This window comes from Panulirus ornatus, chromosome 12 (assembly GCF_036320965.1).
Source record: "Panulirus ornatus isolate Po-2019 chromosome 12, ASM3632096v1, whole genome shotgun sequence".
Classification (NCBI taxonomy): Eukaryota; Metazoa; Arthropoda; class Malacostraca; order Decapoda; family Palinuridae; genus Panulirus; species Panulirus ornatus.
In genome coordinates this window covers 23,264,976-23,289,584 of record NC_092235.1, presented here as the reverse complement: position 1 = coordinate 23,289,584, position 24,609 = coordinate 23,264,976, and the positions used below count along the sequence as shown (strand labels likewise).

General features: G+C 43.1%; 1 protein-coding gene across 3 annotated transcripts in view; it reads left to right on the top strand.

The window, feature by feature from the left end:
• Positions 1-24,609, top strand: part of LOC139751858 (protein Obscurin-like) — a 318,529-nt gene that overhangs the window by 131,206 nt on the left and 162,714 nt on the right. For all 3 annotated transcript variants that reach the window (XM_071667498.1, XM_071667497.1, XM_071667499.1), the window contains exons 5-9: positions 7,815-7,949; positions 9,212-9,466; positions 11,510-11,680; positions 13,701-13,770; positions 16,910-17,005. In XM_071667498.1, the coding sequence (XP_071523599.1) occupies positions 7,815-7,949; positions 9,212-9,466; positions 11,510-11,680; positions 13,701-13,770; positions 16,910-17,005 (727 nt within the window). The remainder of the gene's footprint in view (positions 1-7,814; positions 7,950-9,211; positions 9,467-11,509; positions 11,681-13,700; positions 13,771-16,909; positions 17,006-24,609) is intronic.

Sequence of the window (24,609 nt, the reverse complement as noted above, 5' to 3'; positions counted from 1 at the left end):
TGTGTGTGTGTGTGTGTACGTTTTAATTATTTTTTTTTTTTTTTTTTTTTTTTTTATACTTTGTCGCTGTCTCCCGCGTTTGCGAGGTAGCGCAAGGAAACAGACGAAAGAAATGGCCCAACCCCCCCCCCCACCATACACATGTACATACACACGTCCACACACGCAAATATACATACCTACACAGCTTTCCATGGTTTACCCCAGACGCTTCACATGCCTTGCTTCAATCCACTGACAGCACGTCAACCCCTGTATACCACATGACTCCAATTCACTCTATTTCTTGCCCTCCTTTCACCCTCCTGCATGTTCAGGCCCCGATCACACAAAATCTTTTTCACTCCATCTTTCCACCTCCAATTTGGTCTCCCTCTTCTCCTCGTTCCCTCCACCTCCGACACATATATCCTCTTGGTCAATCTCTCCTCACTCATTCTCTCCATGTGCCCAAACCATTTCAAAACACCCTCTTCTGCTCTCTCAACCACGCTCTTTTTATTTCCACACATCTCTCTTACCCTTACGTTACTTACTCGATCAAACCACCTCACACCACACATTGTCCTCAAACATCTCATTTCCAGCACATCCATCCTCCTGCGCACATCTCTATCCATAGCCCACGCCTCGCAACCATACAACATTGTTGGAACCACTATTCCCTCAAACATACCCATTTTTGCTTTCCGAGATAGTGTTCTCGACTTCCACACATTTTTCAAGGCTCCCAAAATTTTCGCCCCCTCCCCCACCCTATGATCCACTTCCGCTTCCATGGTTCCATCCGCTGACAGATCCACTCCCAGATATCTAAAACACTTCACTTCCTCCAGTTTTTCTCCATTCAAACTCACCTCCCAATTGACTTGACCCTCACCCCTACTGTACCTAATAACCTTGCTCTTATTCACATTTACTCTCAACTTTCTTCTTCCACACACTTTACCAAACTCAGTCACCAGCTTCTGCAGTTTCTCACATGAATCAGCCACCAGCGCTGTATTATATGCTTGGAAAAAAGATTATTTTCTCCCTTTTTTTTTTCGTTTCATGAACTGCGAGTATTTGGCTAAAAACGACATACCGGGAGTGAGCCGAGGGAAACATGAAATGATACACAGTTGTACAAGACTCAGGGATAGAAGAAAGAATATTTTTTTCTTTTTTCTTAATATTTAAACGTCTGAGTTGAACTGGCGTTTTGATGCCATTTAGCTTATTAGATGTTTATTCTCAAGTAGGCATTTTTTTTTCTATCCCTGCTTTTGTGTGTGTGTGTGTGTGTGTGTGTGTGTGTAACGCGCCTCTCGCCCGTTAACAAGGCCGGGTTCGAACCCCTCCTTTCCCCTCCCCATCCCCTCGCCGCCTGCCCTTCCCCTCCCCTCTCCCTAGCACCCTAGTGGTAATGATCATGTAAACGACCCAGGGACACGGTAAATACAAACAACCCCGCCCCTCCCCTCTTTCCCCCTCCTTTTCCCCCTCCCCCTCTGGCAGCTCGACCCTGAGCTGTGGGTAAAGGGGATGGGGGGGTTGGGGGGGCTTTACCTCCTAACCCCCCCCTCAAAAAAAAAGTTTTTAGAACCATTATTTTTTTTTCTTTTCTTTTCTTTCTTTTCCACTCCCTCCTGCCCAACCCCTTCCCCCTTTTCCACCTTTACCAGGCCTTGGTATTCGATATCCGTCAACTCCAGATAAGATAGTGGAGATAAGAGAGAGACACCCATATGTGTCTCGTTGTAGATGTTGGCAGCCAGCGTATGTTGTTGTAGATGTTGTCAGGCAGCGTATGTTGTAGTAGATGTTGGCACCGTACCACCATCACGAGCCATGACAGTGACAAGCCCCGGACCCTTTAACACCCGCAATTAGGTCAGTGGTTGTTAATGAAGGTTGTTGATCGCTCGGCGTTAAGTCTCCACTGTCACCCCCTCCACCCCCCCCCCTTTCCCCTTAATGGCCAATCTTAACTACCCCCATTCCACCTCCTCCCCCCCCCTCCACACACACACACACACACACACACACACACATCTTTGATCTCTCTGTCTGTTCGTTCTGTCGGCCGAGTTTGACAAGGTCGCTTTGTGTGTGTGTGTGTGTGTTGGGCCAGAGATGGATAGTACAGCGTCCCCCCTATCCCATCCCTGGGATTGTATCGTATCTGATAGTGATAACACTTATCATCCCCTTATCATCCCCTTTATCATCCCCTTATCATCCCAAGTGTCAGGTATGGGTTTAGTGTAGTGTGGATAGTACAGCGTCCCCCTATCCCATCCCTGGGATTGTATCGTATCTGATAGTGATAACACTTATCATCCCCTTTATCATCCCCTTATCATCCCCTTATCATCCCAAGTGTCAGGTGTATGGGTTTAGTGTAGTGTGGTTAGTACAGCGTCCCCCCTATCCCATCCCTGGGATTGTATCGTATCTGATAGTGATAACACTTATCATCCCCTTATCATCCCCTTTATCATCCCCTTATCATCCCCTTATCATCCCAAGTGTCAGGTATGGGTTTAGTGTAGTGTGGTTAGTACAGCGTCCCCCTATCCCATCCCTGGGATTGTATCGTATCTGATAGTGATAACACCATCCATCCACTTTATCATCCCCTTATCATCCCCTTTATCATCCCCTTATCATCCCCTTATCATCCCAAGTGTCAGGTATGGGTTTAGTGTCTTCTGTTACACGCGGAAGACACGAGATTACAATCCCATCTTTGGTTGTTGTAGTTCTGGTGGTTATGGGTGTTCGTTATAGCGAGGGTAAAGCTAACGTTAACGTACATGTTGAAAAGTATATATGTGGTTTTTGTGATATAGGGGGGGTCTGTCCATTTTAGTGCTGCCGCGCGGAAAAGTAGGGTTAATAATTCACTTTATAATCTGTTCAGTTTGATATCTAGGCTCGTTAGGTATATATATATATATATATATATATATATATATATATATATATATATATATATATATATATATGTATATATCCCACCGCTTCAGAACTTCAATGCCTTTTAGAATAAGCTCATTAAATTATCCCACCTTGGAGGAAGATAGACGTGTGACCCGGACATCCTCATTTCCCCGCCTCACCTTTTCCAATTAGGGAGGTTTTCCTTCAGCATAACTTCACGCAGGAAACTTTAGTATAGAAGATGATGGGGGAAAAAAAGAAGACATGGGAGTTTTACGATGGGTGGAAGTACGTGTTGATGAAGCAGATGGCGTGGGTTTTTTTATTTATTTATTTTTTATATTTTTTTTAGTGAAGAAATGTAGTTGCTTCCTTTTTTTTTTTTATTTTTTATATTTTTTTTTTTAGTGAAGCAATGTAGTTGCTTCCTCTTACGAGAAGCAGCGAAATAAAAGCGATATTAGAATTTTTATTTTTATTTATTTATTTATTTATTTATTTATTTATTTTTTAAGGTGATGATTGTGATGGTGATGGGGATGTGGTCGGGGGGTGAGGGGGGCGTACACGGAGACGCCATCGTGGATGGTGGGGGAAACGGAGGAGGTTATGGTGTTGTTGGAGATGTATATGTTGAATGGTGGAGGAACAGGGGTTGTTGTTGGAGAAGCAGGTTTCATGATGGAGAACACAGTATTGTTGGAGATTGCATACGGTCATGGTGGAAGACAGTGGTGTTGTTGGAGACTCCATAAGTTCATGGTGGGGGGACACAGGTATTGTTGGAGACTCCATACGTTCATGATGGAGAACACAGGTATTGTTGGAGACTCCATTCGTCCATGATGGAGAACACAGGTATTGTTGGAGACTCCATACGTTCATGGTGGAGAACACAGGTGTTGTTGGAGACTCCATACGTTCATGATGGAGAACACAGGTATTGTTGGAGACTCCGTACGTTCATGATGGAGAACACAGGTATTGTTGGAGATAGCATACGGTCATGGTGGATGACAGTGGTGCTGTTGGAGACTCCATACGTTCATGATGGAGAACACAGGTGTTGTTGGAGACTCCATACGTTGATGGTGGAGGACGCAGGTGTTGTTGGAGACTCCACAGTGATGGCGTCGGTCCGTTGAGGGAAAGGGGTACGTAATCCTACTGACGTAGTACACGCTCCACTTAGCCGGCCGTCACCACCCAGGCGGGCAACGGAGTTCAGCAAAGGGGGCAAGACGAGAGAGAGAGAGAGAGAGAGAGAGAGAGAGAGAGAGAGAGAGAGAAGGGGGCACCTACCTACCTGCCTGCCCTTGAGAGAGAGAGAGAGAGAGAGAGAGAGAGAGAGAGAGAGAGAGAGAGAGAGAGAGAGAGAGAGGAAAATACTGTCTTTAGCAGGTTAGTTTACGGAGAGGGGAAGTGGTGAGAGAGTTAGAGTGAGAGGTGTTAGTGGAGTGGGTCATCATCACACACACACACACACACACACACACACACACACACACACACACACACACACACACACATACATACACACACACACACTTACACACACACATACATACACACACACACACTTACACACACATACATACACACACACACACTTACACACACACATACATACACACACACACTTACACACACACATACATACACACACACACACTTACACACACACATACATACATACACACACACACACACACACACACACACACACACACACACACACGAGCCATCTAATCCTCCCCTCCCACCCCAATGACATAACATGAACTCCATTGTCTCTCACGCGAGACAGACCCCCCCGCGTGTGTGTGTGTGTGTGTGTGTGTGTGTGTGTGTGTACACCCCCCCCCTCCCTGGTGAACCATACCGTCACAAGGGCAGTATATCTCCCCTCCCACCACGCCAAATGCTAGAAATACCCGACCCTGGCTGCCATCTGCCTTCCTCCTGACCATTAACCATTTTCTGTGGTGCGTAAATATCATGATCCACTCACTCTCTTATAGCTCAAGCGAGGACGAGGCCCCTCCGCCTCAGTTGTGTGTGTGTGTGTGTGTGTGTGTGTGTGTGTGTATGTGTGTGTGTGTCTGTGTATGTATGTGTGTGTGTGTGTGTGTGTGTGTGTGTGTGTGTGTGTGTGTGTGTGTGTGTGCGTGTGTGTATGTGTCTGTGCGGTATTTAGCATGTAAGGGTAAAGGGGTTGAATAGTATTGGTTCGGTTACCACTAAGGGGGAGGGGTAACGAACACTAAATGGGGGGGAGAGAGTAACGTGTTTCTCCCCCTTAGGTCCGTGGATTAAGGGGGGGGGGGTTGTGTATGGTATTCGCTGCCCCTTTGAGTGCATTAAGTGGACGATGGTCTTAAATCGGTTATCTATTATCGGTTACCCCTTAACTTCGTAGATTAAGGGAAGTAATATATCGGTTATCCCTTAACTTCGTAGATTAAGGGAAGTAGTATATCGGTTATCCCTTAACTTCGTAGATTAAGGGAGGTAATATATCGGTTATCCCTTAACTTCGTAGATTAAGGGAAGTAGTATATCGGTTACCCCTTAACTTCGTAGATTAAGGGAAGTAATATATCGGTTTCCCCTTAACTTCGTAGATTAAGGGAAGTAGTATATCGGTTACCCCTTAACTACGTCGATTAAGGGAAGCAATATATCGGTTTCCAACTTTTTTTAAGTAGATTTAAAGGATGATTGTAGTAGATCGGTTCCCCCCCCCTTAGGTATACAAATGGGGGTATATAATGGGTTACCCCCTTCTAAACCTGGCTGTGTGCTCCCCCCCTTATGAGGTCCCCCCCCCATTCATCTATCTCCACATACCTGCCCCCCTTTATCTACCTCACCCATTACACTCTCCCCTCCACACTCATCCATCATCCCCATTTATCTCCCCCTCAGTTTCATATATACCCACCCTATCTCCCCAGACCCATTATCACCCATCTTCCACCCCCTCCCACGTCAACACACCCCCCACACAAGTCTCCCACGTTGTACACACCCCCCCTTCGCGTATAAGTTACCCCCTCTCCCACGTGGTTGCTAAGGGGGAGGTGTGTGTGTGTGTGTGTCTGTGTGTGTGGTGTGTGGTGTGGGGGGTAGCCCGCTCTCGTTTACCACAGTGTGGTACTAACCTTCCACCACAGTACAGCTGCCCCCACCCTCCACATCGCGAACTGCTATCACGCTCTACACGAGCCAACTGCCTGTTTGAGTTCGAGGTCGGTCGTTAACGTGTGGGACGGTAGTTAAGGTTAAAAGTCGTGTAATAAGGTATTACGTTTGATGGTAATTTGCATATTTGAGCGTGTGTCTCTCTCTCACGTGGGACAGTCGTGTGGTTGAGACGCTCCGTTAGTGCAATAGATAAGGTCCCACCAGACCCAGCTGTGGGAGTAGAAGACCTCCCAAACCATCGTAAGGTATACGTAAGGTAAGGTAAGGTCGCAGACCCAGCTGTGTGGGGTGTAGTAGAAGACCTCCCAAACCATCGTAAGGTATACGTAAGGTAAGGTAAGGTCGCAGACCCAGCTGTGTGGGGTGTAGTAGAAGACCTCCCAAACCATCGTAAGGTATACGTAAGATAAGGTAAGGTCGCAGACCCAGCTGTGTGGGGTGTAGAAGACCTCCCAAACCATCGTAAGGTATACGTAAGGTAAGGTAAGGTCGCAGACCCCAGCTGTGAGGGGTGTAGAAGACCTCCCAAACCATCGTAAGGTATACGTAAGGTAAGGTAAGGTCCCACCAGACCCCAGCTGTGTGGGGGGGTAGTAGAAGACCTCCCAAACCATCGTAAGGTATAGAAAGGTCTGTGTTAATAAGGTAAAAAAAAATATGAATGCCCACACACACCCATTATGAACATATACGTGTCTCTTTGATATAGAATATATGAACACGTTCGTGTAGATTTGCATGCGTTCTCCATTAGGGTCTAAACACATAAATCGCGAGGATGTTTGCATTTGTGTGTTTTTGGAAAAGATAAAAGTCTGTATCGGCAGCTGTGGGTGAAAGCTTAGCTGTACAGGAACTTATGATCGTGAAATAGTTTTATAATTTGTTTTGCTTTGATGTCTGAATACACACACACACACACACACTCTCTCTCTCTCTCTCTCTCTCTCTCTCTCTCTCTCTCTCTCTCTCTCTCTCTCTCACACACACACACACACACACACACACACACACACACACACACACACACACACAGACACTTATTATCTTCTTTGCCTACGGACTCCATTTGTGTGGCTCCTGCAGCGCTCAGGAAGCCAGCCACGTCCAGCGGATGGGAGCGCAGGTCAAAGCAGACGAGAGAGAGTGAGTGTTGCTCGTAAAGGTTGTAGTTTGTGGTGGGTAGGGAGGAGATGAGGATTCGGTTGTGGAGGGAGACGGTCGAGTCATTATGAGGTGCATGAGTTGTTTTGATGAGTGTTGTTGCTGTGGTGTATGGGATGGGGGGGTGGAGCAGGGGATCTGTGAGTGTAGGTTGTTGAAGTGTGAGGAGAGAGGGGGGGGGTTGAGTTTTTTTGATATCATGTCTGAGGATATGATGGAGTATATTGTAAAGATATTATAGAGATATGATATAGATATTATATAGGATTGGTTGTAGGTTGAGATATACTCATTATAGAGGATTGGTTCTTGGTTGAAGATGGTTTAAGACCCGGTTCGTATACAAAGTTTAAGAGATGGGGGTGACACAGTGCAAAAATGCCTTCACAGAAGTACGTAGATTGTAATGACGTGTGTGTGTGTGTGTGTGTGTGTGTGTGTGTGTGTGTGTGTCTATACACCACCCCGTGTTGCGCCCCAATACCCATGGTAATGTATGCCCCTTGAACCCACAGGCGCCCACGACTGGAGGGAGATGAAAGCAACGCACAGATTCTGGACAACGCCGCGGCTCGCCACAAGATGGCTATCCGACCCAAAAGAAACCACCCAGACCCCAGATCCCGAGGACAAGACATCGCTGAGGAGAGGTGAGTGCGTGCCTCTCGAGAAGAGGACCCTACTGGTCCATACACACAGCTGTAATCTGTACCACTGTCTGTAGTGTAGCTGTAACACAGGAGACAGGTTACAGCACACAGCTCAAAGCTCAGAAGCTCTCTGAAAAAAAGAGAGAAAAAAAATGTCCCCGAGCTCAAAGCTCATATATATATATATATATATATATATATATATATATATATATATATATATATATATATATATATATATATATATATATATATCTTTTTCTTTCTTTCAAACTATTCGCCATTTCACGCATTAGCGAGGTAGCGTTAAGAACAGAGAACTGGGCCTTTGAGGGAAATCCTCACCTGGCCCCCTTTTCTGTTCCTTCTTTTATGGGGGAAAAAAAAACCCCACCCTCTCAAGGGCTGAGCTTTGAGCTGTGGGGGGGTAGGTGGAGGCCAAGCTCTGAGCTTCGTAGTTAGCAGCAGCAGCTGTAGATCGTTCGAGGTCAAGTGATGTCTGAGATAGTTTGGTAAAGGAGAACCATCAGAGATCGCACGGGATAAGGGGATCAGATAATGTTATCCACAAGTGATACCTCTCCTCCAGGTATTTTTTTTGATCCATTGAATGGCATCAGAAAGCTGCCTGTAGTGGCCAGAGATGTTGGCTTATTGCCGTCTATAGTAACGATCTGCTGGGCAAATTGCATAAGAGAGAGTGTTTAGTAAAATAGATTTTCCTGGGAAAGTAATTGGGGTAAGTGGTCCATTTCCAAGGTCGTCAGTGTAGTGAAACCTCGTATGTAAGTTTGGGTTACTTAGATCCAAGATATATTTTGTTCTTTATCCTATTAGCAAATATTTCTTTGAAAGAATATTAGAAAGTGAATAGGTTCGTATGATGCATCTTATTTCGTTACTTAATCATTACACACCAATTAAGGACACTCTTCTGACATTTGTTTACAAAGGGAAGTGTGATTTCCTGGCTTTTGCTTCCATTGGGTCAAATCAGAAACTAGTGGTTAATGTGTAGGTTAACTAGCACGGATTATCTCCCATGCTTGAGCCTATTCAGTCATTTGCATTGTACGCATGCGTACTTGTATGCAACATCTTCCCTATGAAAGGTAAGGTATTTGAATCGTTCTAATACCTGTCATTAAAATCTTGGCATCGTAAACGACGTTGTCCACGATATGTAAATTCCCATCCGACTAATTTTTATATTAAGTCCTCGTGTTGACGTTCTCACCAAACCTGAACTGGGCCTTCGACAGATGGTTGGTCCGTGACCCCGACTCTGGCAAAGAGGGTCTGGTGCCTTCCCGCCTCCTGGACCTCGAGGCTGAAGAAACCACGACCACCACAACGCTGAAGGCCTCCATCAAGCGGTCCGTGCAGCAGATCTCCATGGAAGAGACGCTGGAGGTGAAGAAGAACCTGATGAAGGAAATCAGAGAATTCAAGATCCGCAAACTCAACTCGAGGATCCTTGGCCCCTCGCCCGAAGACGAGGCGAGAGGAAAGAGGACGTGAGTAACATACGATGTGGAATAGGAGGAAAGAGTGGAATACGATGGGGAATAGGAGGAAAGAAGACGTGAGTAATATACGATGGAGAATAGGAGGAAGGAGTGTAATGCGATGGAGAATAGGAGGAAGGAGTGTAATACGAGGGAGAATAGGAGGAAGGAGTATAATACGAGGGAGAATAGGAGGAAGGAGTGTAATAGGATGGAACATAAGAGGAAGAAGGAGGGAGGGTGGAAGAAGGTTGACTTAATGAAGTAGAGGAGTGGAGAAAGATTATGATGGCAAAGGAGTGATATATAAGAAATATGGACTCGGGCAAAAAATGAAGATGAAAAACGGATGATAAAGAGGCTAGGAAAGCAAGAATGATGGGAGAAAATTGAGTTACAGGTAGAGAGGCAGATACAGTGGCGAGGTTGGGCATTAGGGCTGTGTTTAGATATGTCTGTATATGCGAAAACGTATGTAAATATGTCATTTCGCCTGTGCTGTTAAAGTGAGCAGTTGTATTACTAATCTGTATATGCAAACGTATCTTGTATAACGCGGCTGTATTGGCTGACGCGAGAGGGGAAAGTACATAAGATGGTGACAGAGTCTTCGAGCTCATGTGAAAGGGTTAAATGTGAGCAGAAGTAAAGTAACGAGGTGTAACAGATAGATCAGGGGACATGATGGTGTCAGAGCAAGTAGTGTGACGTAGGATTACCTGGAGGAAGTCCAGTGCTTGACATACCTGGACGTTTGGGGGGTTTTCATACGGGATGGAACAGTGAGAGTTGAATAATCATACGGTGGGAGATGGGGTTTTGAGGTTCCGGATACACTGATGAGTATGTGTCAGGTGTGGTCATTGCTAAGGTAAAGGTTAGATATGTTTGAATAATTAGTGCTCCAGACAGTGTTGTGTGTGGGTGTGAGAGTCTTTTGAACCCCACTGGATGCAAAAGAAAGAAAATGAAATAAATAAGGACGTTATATGGTGTGATGTGGGTTGGTCACATAGGGAATGACTTTGCTAGAGAGAGAGAGAGAGAGAGAGAGAGAGAGAGAGAGAGAGAGAGAGAGAGAGAGAGAGAGGTGTAGGAAGCTGTGTATGAGTGAGAGAGATGTTGACCAGCTTTTGCTGAAATGGTGGTGATATACGGAGGAGATGAGCGAAGAGTGACTGACTAGGAGTATGTATGTGTCCCGTAAGTGGAGAGAGTAAGAGGAAGGAGGGAAACTGAGGAGGTGAAAGGAGAAAGTGATATAGGCATTGGGGTACCGGGGCCTGAACATTCAGGAGGAAATTACAGGACTGAGCCGAATATTTTAAGTGAGTTTAAGATTGACGTGGGTTAGAGTGATGGTAGACTGCATGAGTGACTGTTAGTCATATACACTTGGGTTTTGAGTGGATTTGAAAAAAGAGAGGAGTGCATTCTGGGAGGTGAGTGAAAGGTTCTGGAGTTTTGATGTAAGGAATTTGATCTGGGTGCAAAGGGGAACTGAATGCAAGAGGAGGTGATATAGCTGCTGTGGTTGCTATGGAGGGAAGCATGGAGTGTGTGGGTCTGTGTTAGAGAGTGTGAGGGAATGAGTTCATGGTGGACATGGGTATGGATGACAGCAGATGGTGACCTTGAATCTGGTAGTGAGAGAAGTGGAGAAAAGAGGGAACGTTTTTTAAGAGGAAGTGAGTGAGTGCTTCGACACTTTTGTTGCAAAGGTTCGAATCTTGCTGGCAGAGGATCTAATGCAACAGTGCATGATACAGGAATGACAATACACAAGTGAGACGCATTGGATCCCCATTGTAGATGCAAATAGGGACGGACATGTTTTTAAAAGAAAGAACTACATCTGTGGTCTAAGAATAGTGGATGAACGGGATAAGATTGACTGAGAGGACAGGGTTACTGCTGAGAGCAAACATAGATTTCAAAAGTTCTATAATTGCAGGTCTTTGCACCGTTTACTTAACCCAACTATGATATAACCCAGTTCCCCAAGCCGCTGAAGTCCTTCATCTCTTGTTGATCCATTCCATTGATTCCCAGGGCGACCATCCGAGAGCTGATAGAAACGGAGGAGGAATTCGTACGAGACTTGCAGTTTGTGATGGACAAATACTACAGCATCATGGAAAAGCCCTCGACCCTACGTAGCGTCCGAGATCAAAAGGACCTGATCTTCAACAACTTCAAGTACATTGCCGACTTCCACCGAAAGTAAGTGAGTGCCTGACTGGCAGGACCTCCACTGTGATCAATTACGTTTTGCATGGAGAACCATAAGGTCAAAAGGACCTCAGCTTTTTTACGTACCGATTGTCATGAGAAGTTATTTGACAAGAGGGTATGGATTCAGAGAGGATGAGTGTAGATGTAGGCAGTGTCTGTATGACTTTACCATCTTCCATCAAAAAATGGTGAGATTAACTGTCTTGGTTATGTCGAAAAAGACATGGAAGTTGGTAGAGATTTTTTTTAGACTAGGTAAGCGGTGATGTCGCATTGCAAATACAGTGAAAGAGTCGATTTTTCTTTTGAGTGAAGCGAATATTTAGAGACCTGTTGATCACCAATGCCTTATAGGATGAAGACATTAATTGAATAAGCTTATTCTCACCGATGTTTGTTGACAGTGCTAAATAAACAAAAGAGGTGTGGGTTAAATCCTGTTTATTGTAAAGAAGACGGCAGACAGAGTCCTTTATCATTATATATTCTGTGTATTTGTCGAGAGATATGTGAACCGTGTTCAAGTGAGAACAAAAGATAATTTCGAGAATATTCATCTTCATTGAATTCAGTCATTAGAAAACTTGGGTAGTGTTAAATGAGATAGCATCACCGAGTTCATAATGTGACAAGTGGTTTACCACAAGGCTTTGTGCCATGTTTGGACCACATCCATTTTATTATGATTCAGGTGAGTGAAATGGAATTAAGAATGGCTGTTATTATGAGTAAATAAGCTGGCAATAGAATATGGTGTGTGGGATGACATCAAAGAATTGTTATAGAGGCATCGAAAATGAGAGAGGCATTATCAGTGTTTATATATATACATATATGTGTGTGTGTGTGTGTGTATATATGATTTTGCCAAATTTCTAGTGTTCAGAATACATTTAGTTAATGGGAACACGTTGGTATACAAGCTGATCAATTGGTTGTATGGGAATTTATGATGATGTCTGTAAACAAAAAAGAAAAAAACTATTTCTCACTTTGTGCTTTACTTATAATCTTGTCTATGTGTAATGTAATTATAGATAGATATATAACAATGTTTCTGTATTGATATGAGGGTCATTAGAGAATGTTGCTGTATTGATATGATGGTCATTAAAAGAATATATTTCTGTATTGATATGAGGGTCATTAAGGAATGTTTCTGTATTGATATGAGGGTCATTAGAGAGTGTTTCTGTATTGATATGATGGTCATTAAAAGAATATATTTCTGTATTGATATGATGGTCATTAAAAGAATATATTTCTGTATTGATATGAGGGTCATTAAAAGAATATATTTCTGTATTGATATGATGGTCATTAAAAGAATATATTTCTGTATTGATATGAGGGTCATTAAAAGAATATATTTCTGTATTGATATGATGGTCATTAAAAGAATATATTTCTGTATTGATATGAGGGTCATTAAAAGAATATATTTCTGTATTGATATGAGGGTCATTAAAAGAATATATTTCTGTATTGATATGAGGGTCATTAAAATCACAATAATATTCTTACGGTATTTTGGTATCAGGTTAATGGGATTTATATATTCATCGACTTTGATGTCCATTTTCCCCCCATGGTAAATTTTTTTTTTTTCCCATGTGTCCTAATATACATTCTCATGACTGTTTTACTATTTTCCCTGGAATTTACAGTCTGTATTTTCTTCCTGGAATTTACAGTCGGTATTTTCTTCCTGGAATTTACAGTCGGTATTTTCTTCCTGGAATTTCCAGTCGGTATTTTCTTCCTGGAATTTACAGTCTGTATTTTCTTCCTGGAATTTACAGTCGGTATTTTCTTCCTGGAATTTACAGTCGGTATTTTCTTCCTGGAATTTACAGTCTGTATTTTCTTCCTGGAATTTACAGTCTGTATTTTCTTCCTGGAATTTACAGTCGGTATTTTCTTCCTGGAATTTAATCTGTATTTTCTTCCTGGAATTTACGGTCGGTATTTTCTTCCTGGAATTTACAATTCCTTTTTTTCCTTTCAGCGTTCTTATCGAAGGTGTCAAATACCACGCCGAGGTACCCACCATGATTGGCCGAACATTTCTAAGATTGGTAAGTGATTAGGATTAGAGTTAACACCAGATCTTTTCTAATCACTTGGACCCAGATTGCCCATATGTAAGGCCCCACCATCTGATTGGTCGAGAGACCAATTGGCCGTGTATGATTGGTGGTGCACCATCTGATTGGTCGAGAGACCAATTGGCCGTGTATGATTGGTGGAGAGGGAGGCGTTTTGACATCAGGGTGTATTTACGTGGGATTCAGTCTAGCTGCTCAATTACAACTGTTGTTTTCTCATTAGTTTACGGTTTGCCTTGTCAGATAGACTCTCTCTGAACTGCTAGTTGAAGCCCTGACGTCATAATGGGTCCAGGTTATGATCATCATCATCAAAGTTATAATTACCATGTCATATACCACCATAATGAGTGATCAGAGAGCACTGGCTATCATTATGTAAACTTCAAAACATCTTTGACTTCACTCTATCTTACCTCTCTTGATTCGTCCTATGCAGTTGCCACATGATGGGGGCTCTATATTAAGACAGACCCGTATAATAATAGTTCATCGAACACCACAAATATCATTAAGTGGAGGGTAATGTCTTTGTTGTATGTAGTGAATATATCATTACACACACACACACACACACACACACACATGTTCCTTCAGTGTCATTTGCGACTTGCATTATGTCCTTCTGTCCCTAACCTCATGTAAGGATGTTTATTCTCCTCTCACACTCTCATCACCAGACTCTCTCCTAGCTTCCCATCCTCTCTCTCTCTCTCTCTCTCTCTCTCTCTCTCTCTCTCTCTCTCTCTCTCTCTCTCTTACTCTTGCTTTGCCCAGCTCCACTTTATCTGGCATAACACAGTTCTCTTTCATATCTGGCCTCACAAAATCCACTCGCATCTCAATTTTTTTGTTTTGTTTTTTCCCATGAGCCTCATCATCATTATTTCCCCTCCCCTGGTTTCCCATCAGCTTCCACCTCATTATCCCCCCCCCCTCACGTGAACTACCATCCCATTCGACTTTACACTACCCCTTCATTTTCACCTTAAACCCATTCTATCTCGGTTTCGCTGATTAGCTTCCCCCCCCATTCCTTTACCTTTCCCTTCTACTTTTCGTGTCTCGCCTTCATCCTTCATCCTTGTCATATTCTTCCTTCTTTCCTTCACCGTCTCTGTCTGTCTTCTCACCTTCATCATCTTCCCTCTCACATTCGCTTCCTTTTACCATCATTCCCGTACCCCCTCTTCGCACTTCTACCCCACCTTAACTCACATCACCTTCTCTGTCACATTCACTCCTTCATCCCATCCCTACACTGTACATCCAAACCTCACCCTTTCCATTTCCATTTCCCTCCCTCCTCACATTCATCTCATCCCCTTCCCATCTACCCTTCCGTCCGTGCTTCACTATCTCACAACCATCCCTGTCCCTCTCCTCCTCACACACACACACACACACACACACACACACACACACACACACACACACACACACACACACACATACACACACACACATACACACACACACACAACACACACACACACACACACACACACACACACACACACACACACACAGCACACACACACACACACACACACACAGACACACACACACACACACACACACACACACACACACACACACACACACACAGACACACGGAGTCTCCCAAGTCCTGCTATTGAAGACCGCATTATGGACTTTGCTCTCAGACCGTACAACCTCTTGCCTTTAACTTTGAGATGGTTGAAATTGCGACATGATCCGCCATATCTTGTTTAATTTTCTAGTATCCTTGTGGGGGCAAGACATGGAATTGGGAGGGAGGGTGGAGGATATGGGGGGGGGAAACAAACAGCTCAGTAGATCCATTGCTTTGGGGATTACACAAGGGTAAAGACCCTGGAGATGGAAAGGGATTAGGACAATCCCGTCATTACTTTGTTAGGATGTATGATCAACGAAGCTGGTGTTATCAGATGGTATGAGTGTGTGTGTGTGGGTGTCTGTGTCTGTGTTTGGAGGAAAGTAGTGTTTCCCTTGTATTGAGAAATAAACCAATTTGTATTGTACTCAGAGATGTCATCAGTTTTGTCAGCAAGAGTGAAAGGGATGGTCACACATTTGAATATCTTTCTCCCATTTTATGGCTTTTGAAAATTATAGCTCACACGTTGACGGAAAGAAGGAGAGTTGGTCAGACAAATGGCGATTGAAATTCAACCCGAGCAAATGTGAACTGATGATAATGGGACGAAGTGGAAGAAGGCCTCGGTCTGTTCATTCTCCAGCAGGAAATAAACATCAGAATTCTGTGCGTGAGAAGGACTTGGGAGCCAACATCATCCTAAACCTGTTGCTACCACATGAGTAGGGTAGTAAAGGAGTCCAAGTGTTTTGTGGCTGATATCTCATTATTATCTTCCAAGTGTTGTGGATAAGGAGAAGTTTAGGCTAGCTGTTTATATCCTCCTGCACGAGTCCCCAAAAACTTAGATTATGATTCAGAAGTTTGGTCAACCCCCGCCTAAAGAAGCACAAAGAGTTGATAGAGAGGGTTCAGAGGAGGGGAAACAAAGATGATATCAGAACTAAGATGGTTGAATTACAAGGAAGAGGCAAGAGGGGTTGTAGTTTGCCCATATTGGAATAGAAAAGAGTGAGGGGTGACCTGATCACAACTTTCTTGGTTTTTTTACATCATTGATCCGTGGACAGAGAACAGTTCTTAGGTGTAGCGATAGAGCAACTAATGGAACATAACACGAAATTAGATTAGAAACTTGTTAGAAAGATAAGAGGAAATGCTTTTCTAGTTTGAGTGGTGGATGAATGGAATGAAATGAAGGAAGACATTATTTTACGTAAACGGCATACAGAAGACATACTATTTACGACGTTGTATGATACGAGAATGTTCAATAACTGGGGCCACACGAGTGTAAGACTCCCTCCCTGTATAATACATAATCACATATGTCAATAGGTCTCCAGTTTTCCTTCTATCCCCTAAATACTCTCCCACATTGTACATACCACATTGTACACACATCCAGAGGTCCGTCATGTCGGCTGTATTGTCATGTTGGCTGTATAGTTCTGGTTGGATAGTATTGTCATGATCGCCTCAAACCTTCCCTCTTCATCTTTGCAGGAACGAGACTTCGACAAACACGCCGAGTACTGCAGCAACGAACCCCTGGCGCAAGAATTCCTTGAGAACAACGTTCCCATCAAGGAGTACTTCGAGGTGAGTGGCGAGTACCTCTTCAGTTTACCTCTTCAGGGGGGGGCAGAGGAGGACTTAGGGGTGGTGGAGTGGTTGAAGGGTGGGAGGGAATGGATGGAGTTGAAGGTGTGTGTGTGGGGGGGGGATAGCTTAGCACAAATGCACATTGATAATCCATTGTTGCAGGTATGTGAATAGTGTGGATAGGTGATGGCATAAACGATCGGTATCAGGGATAGAAGTGGAGAGGCTTAAGGGGAATTGAGAGGGTGAAAGTCATCAGTTTACTGGACGTGGGAGTTGATGCAGGTGGATAGGCCCGTGGTTGGCTGTGGACAAGTTGTGGGTGGATGGGTAGATGAGCATCAGTTTGTGGATGTGGATGGGTAGTTGGCTACACGTTGACCAGGAGATGAAGATGAGCATCAATTTGGGGATGTGGATTGGTTAGGTGGATAGACCTTGACCAGGAGATGAATAGGTCAATGAATACCACTGAATATTTGTGAAGAATAGTAGGTGAATAAGGAGGGCTATGGTAATAGGTATGATATAACCCTCGACCAATACTCTTCCAAGAATATTTGGCGGTGGCTGCTGTCCTTGCTCTTCTGAGAGAGCCATGATGGAAGGTTATATGGTCATCATATGACCATTTTAGATCCATCTTCATCGCGTCTTGTATATATACAATCACCTCACTCTCGTGGGTGTACAGATAAGATGTTTTATGTCAGTCCTGGGTCTTCACGATGGAAGACTCATGACCCTCATTGAACTGCAGAACAGTGTAGAGGAAATTGTTTTTATACAGTGTATAGGACAGTGAATAACGGGAACTGAAGAAATAGAATGTTTTTTTTTTTTGAGGTAAAATTTTTTTTCTTTTGAGTTGTATTTTGATTTGGAAATGTTCTCTGATTTTTCTTATTGAGGTTTCAAGTTGGCTCATAAAAGTTTTGAATTTAAAATTTAGTCTTCACATAACATCTTGATACCTTAAGTACTACAGTCGTGGTCTTGATTAGATTTTGATGCTGGTTCATTGCGTGGTTGGGTAGATTCGAGACCGACACATACGATTCCAAATCCACTGTGATCAAATCACTTTATAAGAGATCGTGTTTAGGATGTTTCGCTAAGTAGTAAACTTTCGGTCCGGTCCTGACTCTTAGAAATCCTACGCCTCGATAGGATTTGCGTACGTAGGATTTTCTTATCTGTTGAAGGTCATCCGAAGATAATGACCTTATCGAGAGGAGAGAGAGAGAGAGAGAGAATTTGGCACTGTGGCTCAAAGACCACTGTTCGGGTTGAGGTGTTTTGAAAGCATTCACAGGGCAAAGTGAAAAAAAAAAAAGCATTGATTTTGATTGATTCATTCATTTGATTAATTGATGATATTCATGAACAGAAACTGGATATTGCTTTTAGATCATTTTGTCTCTCAATTTATATTTTATCGAGATGATTCTTAATGATATTTCTCCATAATTTCTTGACAAAGTATCATGGAAACATGGATAAAAGTTAGTTGTAGATATGTTGATGGTTTTTTTTTCCAGACTTCCTGTTTTCTTTGATGTACTCTTGATCCCATTTTCTGTTATGAAGAAATTGAAAATAGAGGGGTGTCTATATCAAATAGCCTCGTGGATGGTGCTGGTGTACACCATGCCTTCTGGTAGAGTAAACTATTGTTCCATCAGACTGTTTTTGACTGTTCATATAGACACCTACCATGGCGACAGCCTTCACAGGAAAGCCTGGAGAGAAATGTAATCAAGAACTATTTATTATTACGTGTTAGTTCTTAATTATCAGACATCACGTTCTAAATTATCAGACATCAAAGGTTTGGTACAGTGGCTTCCTTCTTTACTATGCTCAGAGGAGGAGAACAGGTTAATTACTTCATATTGCAGCTCCGAACATAGACGACAATGTCAATTGCATGATTACTGGTAGAAAGTGTAATTCAATTCGTTCGCTCTAGCTTCCCATTTTCTGTTGTATGAATACAGATATTGTCAATTTGAATATGATGATCCTTCAGCTGGGTTGAGAGAAGGGGAGACATGGAACAGACTGTAAACCCGTGAAACGGAGAAGCTGAAATGAATATTCCATGTCGCGTCGTATGGCGTTCTGACCTAACCAAAACAAAGAGGTGACTGATGAAGAGAGAATGTGAAATGCGTTGCCCAAGCGGGGATCGAGGGAATAGAACATACAGGCTCTCATTAGAGGGTGCGAAAAAAAGAAAAGAAGAAACTCAGAAGTGTGCAGACTAGACGAGAGAGAGAGAGAGAGAGAGAGAGAGAGAGAGAGAGAGAGAGAGAGAGAGAGAGAGAGAGAGAGAGAGAGAGAGAGCACATGATACTTACACGAATACAAACACATTTAGTGTCTCTTTTTACTGTGTACTTAACCCTCGCAGCGTCCCAGGTAGGAAGAAACTGAATAAGGTGAATCTCTTGGAATATATTCAAAAAAGGATATTAGAGACAAATACACAGAAGTGATGAGAATGCTTCATTGTGTAAACACACACACACACACACACACACACACACACACACACACACACACACACACGGGACTCGCACAGAACCATTTAAAAGAAGTCCAGATATATGGTCAACGACAGTTCCAGATCGGAGGGGGTTGCGTTACGCGAGGGCGTCAGGGAACAACCCGATTGATCAGGGGAGACGTGAGGTAGACCCACCAGCTCGGCTCATTGGGTAAATCGACTCTTGGGTAGGAGAGGGAGTTGGGGAGGGTGGGGGAATTTCTTCCCTCTTTATTTCATTATGTTGACGTGGGGTTGGCCAAGGCGCGGTGGCTGCTGGCTGGGCACCACAATACTATTTTACCCTCTTTTTTTTTCTTCCAGTTCGGTGATCGATGATCCATCCTCGTCCCTATAAGGGCTAGTAGGCTGAGGGATAGGTGGGGAGATGGAGCGAGGGTTATAGAGAGCTGGAGGCTGTGGGATAGGGAGATGAATGGGGGGTTTGGATTAGAGACGGAAAAGAGGGGTGTGTGGTGTGTGTAAGGATAGATTTGCGATATTGGGCAATTAGAATTGACGGTCTTAATGACCCAGACCGCTGGTTGAAAAAGCTCGAACGGATAGACCCAACCAGCTAAGCGTTTTTTAAAAACGTCATCATTCATAAGTATTTAAATACGGCTCTACTTTGGAATAACATCAGGATGTATTTCGCGGCAAGCTGGTGATAGATTGAGACCAGCAAACACCTCAAACAGGAAATAAAACAGAACTCATTAGCTAAACAGACTGGCTGTGTAAACAGAGACGTGATGGTCATCCAACAGACCCACATCCTCCATCGTAATGTGAGTGGTTCACGAAACACATTGGATGAGCAGAAGAGGAACCCGTGAAGCAGGTATTGCCGTGGACTTGCAGAAATACACACACACTGAACTCAGACGCTCCAAGGACACGTTGATAGCATTAGATACAACATTAGTTCATCATTTTTGACCTTTTCTTCACTGCAGACTAGGAATTGGCCACATCACTGAAGCAGTCCTTCATTTCCCTCAAGGTATACAGACCCATATCAACTAAGACTCGTACATAGAGTGATTCCTCTGTATATATATACAAGTTTTCGACGGCTTTCGCAAGATCTCTACACTCTATATAGATTCAGAAATTCCCAGGGACTTTTCCCTTACTCACATGACCCGATGCATAACATATACATCATTCATTATTCACTATTCTACCTCGGGGGATGAGAGGTGGCGTAAATGTAAAAGTGGGCTAAAGTGTAGGAGTATAAACTTAGGGATGTAAGGGGGCGAAGTTGGTCCAAACTGCTATAGACAAATGACCAAGTTGTTATCTCTCTCTCGCCCTGAAATCGTCATAGGTTCTTCAGAAACTATGATGATGAAGTTAGGCCCTCCATTATCCTCCGCTTCTGTGCAATAGGTTCTTGCGTGAAACATTAAATCGAGAGGCTGGAAGGTAGCCAGTGGAATCACCTATATTTAACCAGACTTTCAGGTGAGTTTATATCGCACAGCTTGGGCCGCTGACCAAGTAAAGGGTAGGCAACACACTTTATATAATGTGAGCTGATTGGATGAAAGTAATGATAAGGTCAGGTCGAGATCAGGGGAACTTTTTGGATCGGTCACCAGTCATTTTACGTGGTTTTGATCCCAATCTCTTCCAACTCCTTCGTGGATTTGGACACGATTGTGTGCAGAATTCATCCAGTGGGGACCAATTTTTGATTCGTGGCTTCCTTGAGAAGATTTGGATGCGGGGGGGGTTGTTGTTTACACGTATAGAAAACGCAATGACGGTTCCTGCTGACAACTGTTTCTAAAGTAACATTCAGGTCACCCCCGGGGTTAATGATGGGTAGGAGAGAAGGCAGCCTAGCTAACGACAGAACTGGCAGTGGGACTTAAACTCTCTCTCTCTCTCTCTCTCTCTCTCTCTCTCTCTCTCTCTCTCTCTCTCTCTCTCTCTCTCTCTCGAGCCACTGCAGGCAGTTAAAGTTAAGATGGGGCAGCGGTGGAATGCCTTTCATGGATGGTTGTTTGGCCAGGGAGATGACCCCACAGTAGAGGACTGGTTGTTAAGGTCGTCGTCAAGACTGGTTTGGTACAGGTTTAGATGCATTTTATTTTCTTCGCGTCCTCAGAAACACCTTGGGATGGTTTGCATGATTTTTGGCAGAACTTTTTGGCGCTGTGCATGACTGCAAAGTGGTATGATTATAGTAGTGTGGTATGATAGTATGCTAGTGTGGGGTATAATAGTATGCTAGTGTATGATAGTATGCTAGTGTGGAGTATGCTAGTGTGGAGTATGCTAGTGTGGAGTATGCTAGTGTGGGGTATAATAGTATGCTAGTGTATGATAGTATGCTAGTGTGGGGTATAATAGTATGCTAGTGTGAGTATGATAGTATGCTATTGTGGAGTATGCTAGTGTGGGGTATGATAGTATGTGTGTGTGGGGTATGATAGTATGCTAGTGTGAGTATGATAGTATGCTAGTGTGGAGTATGCTAGTGTGGGGTATGACAGTATGCTAGTGGGGGTATGGTAGTATGCTAGTGTGGGTATGATAGTACGCTAGTGGGGGTATGGTAGTATGCTAGTGTGGGTATGATAGTACGCTAGTGGGGGTATGGTAGTATGCTAGTGTGGGTATGATAGTACGCTAGTGGGGGTATGATAGTATGCTAGTGTGGGTATGATAGCGTACGTGAGTGTGACGGGGTTTGATAGTGTTTGATGATGTCCGGGATGTGTGTGTGTGTGTGTGGGCGTGGTCGAGACATTATGTGGGCGTGGGCGTGGGCGTGATACCCTTGGCAACTCTGTATGCTCAAGTATTCGTGTCAGGGTCGCTGTATTTTTACGCCCACACCTGTAAGTGTGTGTGTGTGTGTGTGTGTGTGTTGCTGTACCTGGCAAGCATTGATCATATCGTACGTCTGTTGGTTGAGTGCTTAATGCCTTGCCTCTGTCTGTCTGTCTGTATGTGTATGTATATATAGGTGTGTGTGTGTGTGTGTGTGTGTGTGTGTGTGTGTGGTGTGTATGTCGGTCTGTATGTGTATGTATATATAGGAGTGTGTCTATCTGTCTGTGTATATGTATATATAGGTGTGTGTGTGTGTGTCTGTCTATGTGTATGTATATAAAGGTGTGTGTCTCTGTATGTATGTGTATGTATTTGTGTATGTACGTGTGTATGAATGCTTTTTATATGTATTTTGGTATGTATTTGTGCGTGAATCCCTCAGCCTGTTTGGTGTATATTCTAAATAACAATTGAGAAGCAATAAGACCATCTCAAATTACCTTTGGCCATTCTTGAGCCAAACTACTTAATGGATAGTTACTGAAGTACTTGCTCGTAAAACACAGCAAGTTAATTGTCTTTGATATACTTTCGTAAATCATTTTAATCTCTTTCAAGTATGAAAGCGGTATAAAGGATTGTGACGTGCCGTTTTTTATATTGGAGTTGTACTGGACGCCGTTTTCTGTTGCTTATAAACATGAAATTTATTACTAGTCTCTGTTTAATATATAGAACATAGTATTAGATTTTGTCTTTTTTTTGCGTATTTGTAGTTTTTCTGGAGAATTTTTGTAAGCAATTTCATTCATAGAACAAAAAAACCCATTGGAAATATATATATTTTTTTTCAGGTGAATTTTGATACTGTATCTTATTACAATATAAATCTTGTCATGTCTATTTTTTTGTTTTTCAAATATTTTACGCCGTATTCTCACTTCCAATTTTGTTTCTCTGTTTATTATGAGAATTATTTGATCTCACAAAACACCCTCTCCTGCATCGGAAATCCTCGTTCAAGATTTCATATTGAAGAAATGATATTCGCGTATTTTGAGAGAGTTTTTAAATTTGAGTTTTTTCGAGAGACAGTTTTTAAATTGTTTTTTTTCATCTCCGGAGCCAAACAACGGCTCATTAAACTGAGATGGAACAATGCCACATATATATGTTTTTTTCTATACTTTCCTTACAAGTTATTTACAGACTTTCATACGTCTTTTCGTGTTTTTTACAATATTTTCTTTTGTGTATTTTTGCGCTTGCGTGTATTTCGTATCTCAGGGGAGATGGAACATTCGAGATTTCTCCTCTTAGTATAACTTTGTGTTCAGTCTTTCTCCTCGTCTAATACATCTTCACAGTATATTTGAACGTACGATTTGTGTCCAATCTTCCTTCATTTTTCTTGTGTCCAATCCCTGTGTACGATTTATGTCCAAAACTCTGGCACTGTTGACTGTGCTTATATATATATATATATATATATATATATATATATATATATATATATATATATATATATATATATATATATATATGGGAAATCGTGACATGGGGTCACACGAGTGTAGAACTCCCTCCCTCCCTCGTACAGCACGAATATGCAATTTCATGCTTGCATGCCCTTGCTAAATTAATGTACAGGTTTTATGGTATCATTTATAACTAATGGGAGGTTGTGGTTTTTTTAGATTGTGGTTGGGGGGAAGGAAGGGGTAACATAACATTTTATTGACCATGTCGGGGAATGTTGAGGGAGGAGGTGGAGGAGAAGATGATGAGAACATTTCAAACGCTCTAGCCAAAGTCGTAGCCATTATGGACCCACCACCCAAACCCTCTTCCTCTCCTCTCGTCTTCCCCCTTTTTACAGGATTGAATGCAAATGTTCATTTTGGCCATGGCTTATATTTAATCAAGGCTTCATATAGGGTGTTCTTAAAGTTAGGCCGTCATGGATATGCTCGTTGGGGAGGGCAAAGGAGGAGTTGGTGAGGGTAAATATAGAAGTCGTGGCTGTTGGAGGCCGGTGGTTATTTTTGGCGGGAACACACACTCCTCCTCCCGCTCTGTCTCCTCCTCCCCACCGGCGGTGGTGCCACATCTACCTTACCTCCAAGCCTCATCTGTGGCTCGTATATGAGAAAAGTAAAGCGTTATGGAGCCTTAGTAGATTTAAGTAGAGGCTCAATAAGTTTTGAGGAGGTTTCTAAACGCTGGTTGAAACGAGATCGAATTAAGATGATCATCT